At 56.1% G+C, this 5,841-nt stretch overlaps 1 protein-coding gene across 1 annotated transcript; it reads left to right on the top strand.

The window, feature by feature from the left end:
- The first annotated feature begins 188 nt into the window (after positions 1-188).
- Positions 189-5,226, top strand: MLKL (mixed lineage kinase domain like pseudokinase). The gene is made up of 10 exons (XM_076348969.1): positions 189-775; positions 968-1,081; positions 1,185-1,359; positions 1,468-1,565; positions 1,698-1,833; positions 2,347-2,431; positions 2,849-2,997; positions 3,198-3,247; positions 3,719-3,859; positions 5,011-5,226. The coding sequence occupies exons 1-10, from the start codon at positions 319-321 to the stop codon at positions 5,061-5,063; spliced, it is 1,458 nt and encodes a 485-aa protein (XP_076205084.1). The 5' UTR covers positions 189-318; the 3' UTR covers positions 5,064-5,226.
- Positions 5,227-5,841: the final 615 nt, after the last annotated feature.

Genomic DNA, 5,841 nt, shown 5'->3' on the forward strand with positions numbered 1-5,841 from the left:
AAATCAAGCCAAAACATCTCTTGCTAATGCGGAGCGAGATGTGCCAATACTGCTGCTACCGACGACTGTGTTTGCAGGTGCCCGCTCCGGTCTGCACGAGCGGCCGCGGTGCCAGGCGAATCAGAGAAAGCAAAGCAGACGGAGGAGATATAAGGGGCTATAGGAGACCTGGAGGGTGGTGTGCCATGTTAAGGCTGTTCCTTAGGGTGGAAGGCGTGGAAGAGCCGCATCCGGCTGATCTCTGAGTGGTGCCTGAGGCTCACCTCCACCAGACGCTGCCAGCCCGTGTCCCCAGCGGCCAAGCCTTTTGCTGCAAGCATGGACATCGTGGAGAAAGTCTTCTCTGTGGCCCAGGCCATCCACACACAATTCGAGCAGGTGAAGTGCTGCAAGCACCAGTGCCACCGCCTTGTGGAGCGCATCCAGATCCTGCTGGAGCCCGTGAGGATCCTCAAGGCTCAGCCGACGAAGCACATCTCCTACCACGAAGAGGAACTATTGAAGAAGCTGCTCTGGGCGCTGGGGGAAGCCCAGAAACTGGTGATGAAATACAGCCAGACCAGCTGGATCCAGAAGTTCCTGAGAGCCCACAGTGCCAGCGAGGAGTTTGTCTGGGTGAATGAGAGTCTGGAGGACGTCGCCCAGGGGCTCTCACTCCTGCTGCAGGCAGAGCAGAAGCAGGCTTTCCTGGAGGCTTTCCAGGCAAAGACCTGTCGCAGGCAGGACGCTGAGGACATGAAGGATGACAGGGCTTTCTTGGACCAGGTGATCACAAGTAAGTGTGCATTTAGCAAACCCTCTTTCCCTGAGACCGGCGGTTGGCATCTCTCCCCAGCTGCTGCCCAGCTTTGTCTTGATGGCCATGGCCAAGGAGAGCCAAAGGGACATTTAAACCATGAGAAAAACTAACCACATCAGTCCTGCACGTTCATCCAGTGGCCCCACCTCTGCACATTTCTCTCCCCAGGTACCGAGGAGCCTGAAGTCATGGCCAAGGAGATCTACATTGACAGACAATGTATGGAGAGCAAGGTAGACTGGATGCAAAGTGAGCTGAACAAAATCATGCGCGTGATGGAGTGTAAGTCAGCATCACACCTCTAGGCACCCTATGCACTGTGTCCTTTCCCCCCGAGCCCTACTTAACGTGTCCCTCGTTCCCTCCCGGCGCATGGCGGAAGCAGGCTTGAAGAAGGTCAATGTTGGTAAAAGAGAAGACATCACCGAGATCAGGCGGGACCACCTCACCTTCTACAGACACCTGCAGGACACCGAGAGCTACGACCTCTACAAGGGCGAGTACCTCAAGTACCCCGTCGCCATCAAAACCTTCAAGAGGCCACTGACCACCGACCCAGTGTGAGTTGTCCTGGGTGGGAGCAACATGGGGCAGCCAAGAGGGGAGGGTGGCACAGCACCATGTCATGCCTTGTTCCAGGGATCTCACCGTGCTGTCCCTTTCTGCAGGAAGGTGAGAGACATCTTCGAGAAGGAGATTCAGACCCTGAAGAAGTTTGAGTCTCCAAACATCCTGCGCATGTACGGGATCTGCATTGAGGAGAAAGGTAGGAAATGTTGCATTAATGTCACCCTTCCCCCCCACACCTGTCCCTGACGCTAGCTGGTGGCAGATGGTTTGTTGTGGTCCCCTCCCAAGAGGGGGCACAAGGTGGGATGCTCAAGGTTTTGCCTTGCAGATGGGAGCCCCTGCTTCTCCATCGTCATGGAGTACTGTAAGCACGGGACGCTGCGGGATGTGCTGACCAAGCAACAGCATCTCTCCTGGGATATCCGCATTCGGATGGCCCTGGGAGCCGCCAGGGGCCTTTACAGGTGAGCTCCTGCCTAAATCGGTGAGCAAGTCCATCTGACGACCCACAAGCCATGCTCAGCTTCCTGGTATCTCTCAGTAAGCAGTGGTATCCTGTTAGACACTGTTTCCACCACCTTGGGACACCGGGATGGGAGGCTGGTGAAGAAGTAGGCGGTGGGTTTGGATGCAGTAGTGCCCATCTCCCCTGGTCACTGGCCCCTACGTCTGGCTTCAAGCCTGCAAAGGCCTGGAAAGGAGAAATCCCCTTCCCCGCACCCATAGAGCAGCTTCAGAAGCACCCTACAGCATGGCCAGTTCTCCTTACGGGTCCTGCTCATCCGCAAGGCTCATTATTTTGCCCCAGCAGCTGCTGGAAAGGTTGGCTTGGCAGGGTTCATCCACCAGGACAGGCAGAGAGCTGCTGCCTTCTCTGGGTGCATGTCAGTCCATCCCCTAACGCAGCAGGAGGGAGCCCTGAGGTGGGGATGGGTCCACCACCAGCATATGTTGCCCTTGGTTCTGTCCGGCTGCAGATTGCACCAGACAGAGGAGAAGTCCCGACTCCACGGCTGCATCTGCAGTAGCAAGTTCCTGGTGGCCGGGGATTACTGTGTGAAGGTAAGGACCATGCTTGGAGAAGCTCCCGGGAGTTTTGCATGTCTTTGTGGATGTCTTCCCCCACCAACACCAAAGGGAATTATGATGGTCCAGAATAATAGCTGGGGTAGAGTCATCTCCCCTGTCACCTTAGACACTTAACATCTCAGTTCAACATTATCTCTGTTTTATCATCAGCAAAGTGAGTGTTTCTGAGCCGTCCACCCTGGGATGAGCAGTTCACCTGCCTCCACCTACGGTTTTGCTTGCAGAAAGAGCCACATGCCGGGCAGCACACGTGGCTGCATGCCAGCCTTTGCTGCTGAGGGCACCTCGCTCTGTTTTCTCCAGCTCGGGGCAATCCTCAGCCATGCCACAGGTTTCTGCAGACTCTGTTTCTACCACTTCTCCCCCTCTCTCTCTCATTCTCTCAATCAGCTGTCGGGATTTGAGCTGTGTGAAACGGAGTCTTCCATCAAGAGGAAAGCCAAGAAGAACTGGAAACAAGTCTCTATGTTGGCTTACATCGCCCCTGAGAACCTGCAAGACATCAACTACCCCTACAAGAGGCCCTGTGAAATATACAGGTGTGTCTGTCCCTCCCAGGAGAGGTGCCCGTAAGCAGGCAGATGCCTGGCAGCGTAGCTGTTGAGCTATGGAAGAAAGCCAGGTTTAATCGGACACATAAGCAGCCGTTTGTGGTTGGCATAGCCCGACAGACCCCTACGTTAGGAAGGAGTAGAAGGTGGTAGGATCAATGCTGAGACTCTTGCTTGTCTCCTTCCAGCTTCGGTATCGTGCTGTGGGAGATTGCGACCTCCAAAATCCCATTTGAAGGTGAGACAGAAGTATCTCATCCCCCGCGTAATAGCCACACGGCCCGGTGCGGCTGCTGGCTGGCGTTGGGTGCTCCCTGCTCCTTCCCGGAGCATCCCGCGGCGTGCGGGTCCCAGTGGCAGTGCCTGGCGTGCAAAACAGCTTCATGGCTTCTCCTGGGACTCCAATACAGTAAAGCATTTCAGCGACATGCTTAAACCACAGACATGCAAGTGATTTTTGTCTCCGTTTGATCTTCCTGTGCATTGAAGCATAAACACATCTCCTTGCTCCACTGGAGCCCAAAGGTGTCATGCCAAATACGGGGGGGTTCATTGCAGACACAGTTTGGGTGGCTTCTCTGCTGGCTTCTCCATGCCATAGGCTGCAGGAAGGCTCTTGGCATGGCTTTGCACTGGGTTTCCTCCCCAGCACCCTCCTGTGACAGCAGAGCTCTGTCCTGACACTCCTGTTTGCACGCGTGTTGTCTAGGCTGCATTCCCCAGGAGATCACAGAGAAAATCTGCAACCACCATTACCGGGACCCTGTTGGGGAAGATTGTCCCGCAGACCTGCGGAAAGTCATTGACCAGTGCCGGGCCTTTGACCCTTCCCAACGCCCTTCTGCAGAGGGTAAGTGTCCTGGACATCTGCTCCCCGCTCCACAGGCCCTTTGTATCCCTCTATCAGCTGCTTCAGGGGTCAGTTTGCCCCTTATTTTCCATATGAATTTGTCTGGCTTTGTGTTTCGGGATCACTCCTTGACCTACCTTCTTATGCTAATGAGTCCCCTAATTAGTAGACCTCTTTCTCCTGTAGTGTGATAGTTCATACAGTTAACGTTTATCCATGCCTTGACAATAATCACCAGGCTGTTCATCTGGCATCACATAAGAGTGAGCTTTTTCTCTCAGACAAGCGCCGAACTGGGAGCAGGGGTGTGTGGGTTAATCCCCACTCAGGTCCTACAGATCCTGTAAGCTGGAGGAGCAGCCACGACACGGTGCAGGAACATTTCCTGCCTTGGGCTTCAAGCAATAAATTGCAATCTTGGGAATTGCTCTGCGGCGGGGAAGATTTCACCGTCTTTGAAGTTGGTCTGGGTCTGATCAGATAAATAATTGGTCTCCATCGGAAGATTTAACAGAAACAGCAGGAAAAGATAGAGGAACTTTTTCGGTGTGCTTGAAGGCACAGAGATTGTACCCTTCCCTCAGTTCATCTCTCCAAGGGGAGGAAGCTTCCTTCAAACTCACCTGCCCCATCCTACGGAGATGGTTTCCATACAAGAGATATGGAGCGTGTGCTTAAGAAACCACCCAGCTCCTGCTGTGTGCCACGCTCTCTGTGCCTCCGTCTCCCAACAGCAGCTCCCCCAGCAGACCCTGCTGCAAGGAATCGCCCCGGCTGAAGTGAAAACACCAAAAAATCATCAGAAATGTTGGCAAAGCCGCACTGAGGATACAGCATGTCTTTATTACTCTAATCCAACGTCCAGTCGTGCCTGCGTGGCGCTGAGCTGGAAGGATGTGTTCTCACAGCTGTTTCCAGGCATCTCTCTGTATACATGGCTGCTTCTCTTTGGGCTGTACTCACCTGTGTCTGTTTGGGGCTGTCCCCTGCTCACGGCTGCCCAGTCGCGCTGGCCTGAGGAGAGAGGGACTTCATGTCCTGGTTGTTATCAGTGAGGGAAAGCTATCTTCTCCTCAGGGTTAAAAAAAAAAAAAAAAAAAAGCCTACAACAAATACTCTGTTTTGATTAACGCCATCCTTGTGTTTTGCAGAGATCGTGGACTTGCTGGCTGACCTGGAGAAAAGCAGAAACCAAGGAAGTTAACTGCGGAAAGCAGGGCCGGGTGACCAAAAGCAGCCAGGTGCCTCAGAAAGCAAGCCAAGGGAAAGCAGCGGGCCTTCCTCCTGCAGGCCGAAGCGTGCTGCTCGCCCCTCTTCCCCGCCTTCGCAGAGACTGATCGTTCAATACACGTGTATTTGTTTCTGTAGGCCGAGACCTTCACCTCCCCAAGGGGCCGTGCCCGGGTTTGCCTCGGAGGCAGCTGGCGGGTGAGGGCACCCTGCCGCAGGCTCTGTCCCCGAGCAGCCACCCCCAGGGGATGCAGGGGGAGGCCGGTAGAACCCCGGCAGCCGCGGGGACCAGGGGGAAGCGACGCGGCCAGCTTCTCCTCAGCCGCGGGGCGCTGGGGCCTGGCTCCCTCACGGCCTCCTCAGGGGGCAGCGGGCCCCGCCGCCATGGCAACGCCCCGCCCACCTCGACCCCTGTTTGAATCAGCTCGAGCTCCCGCTCATTTCGCCGCAGCGGCGGCTCCCCCAATGGAAACGCGCTCCCCGGCGCTTGCCCCGCCCCCTATAGCCGTAGGGTGTCTCGTCGCCCAATCGGCCGGGCGCTACCTACGGCCCTCTGACCATTCAGAGCAGGCCTTGCCTCCCCGCCCCTCTCCCCCCTCACCCGCCGTTCCCTCGGGCGGACAGACGGAGCGGTTAGCCAATGAGAAGGCGGGCCTGGCCCCAGCTCGCCCAATAGAAGCGGGAGCGGAGGTCGCGGCCAGCCAGTAGGGCGGCGGGGGTGGGGCAGCGCGGAGCTCGAGCGGGGCGGTTGG

This window comes from Aptenodytes patagonicus, chromosome 11, assembly GCF_965638725.1.
Source record: "Aptenodytes patagonicus chromosome 11, bAptPat1.pri.cur, whole genome shotgun sequence".
NCBI lineage: Eukaryota > Metazoa > Chordata > Aves > Sphenisciformes > Spheniscidae > Aptenodytes > Aptenodytes patagonicus.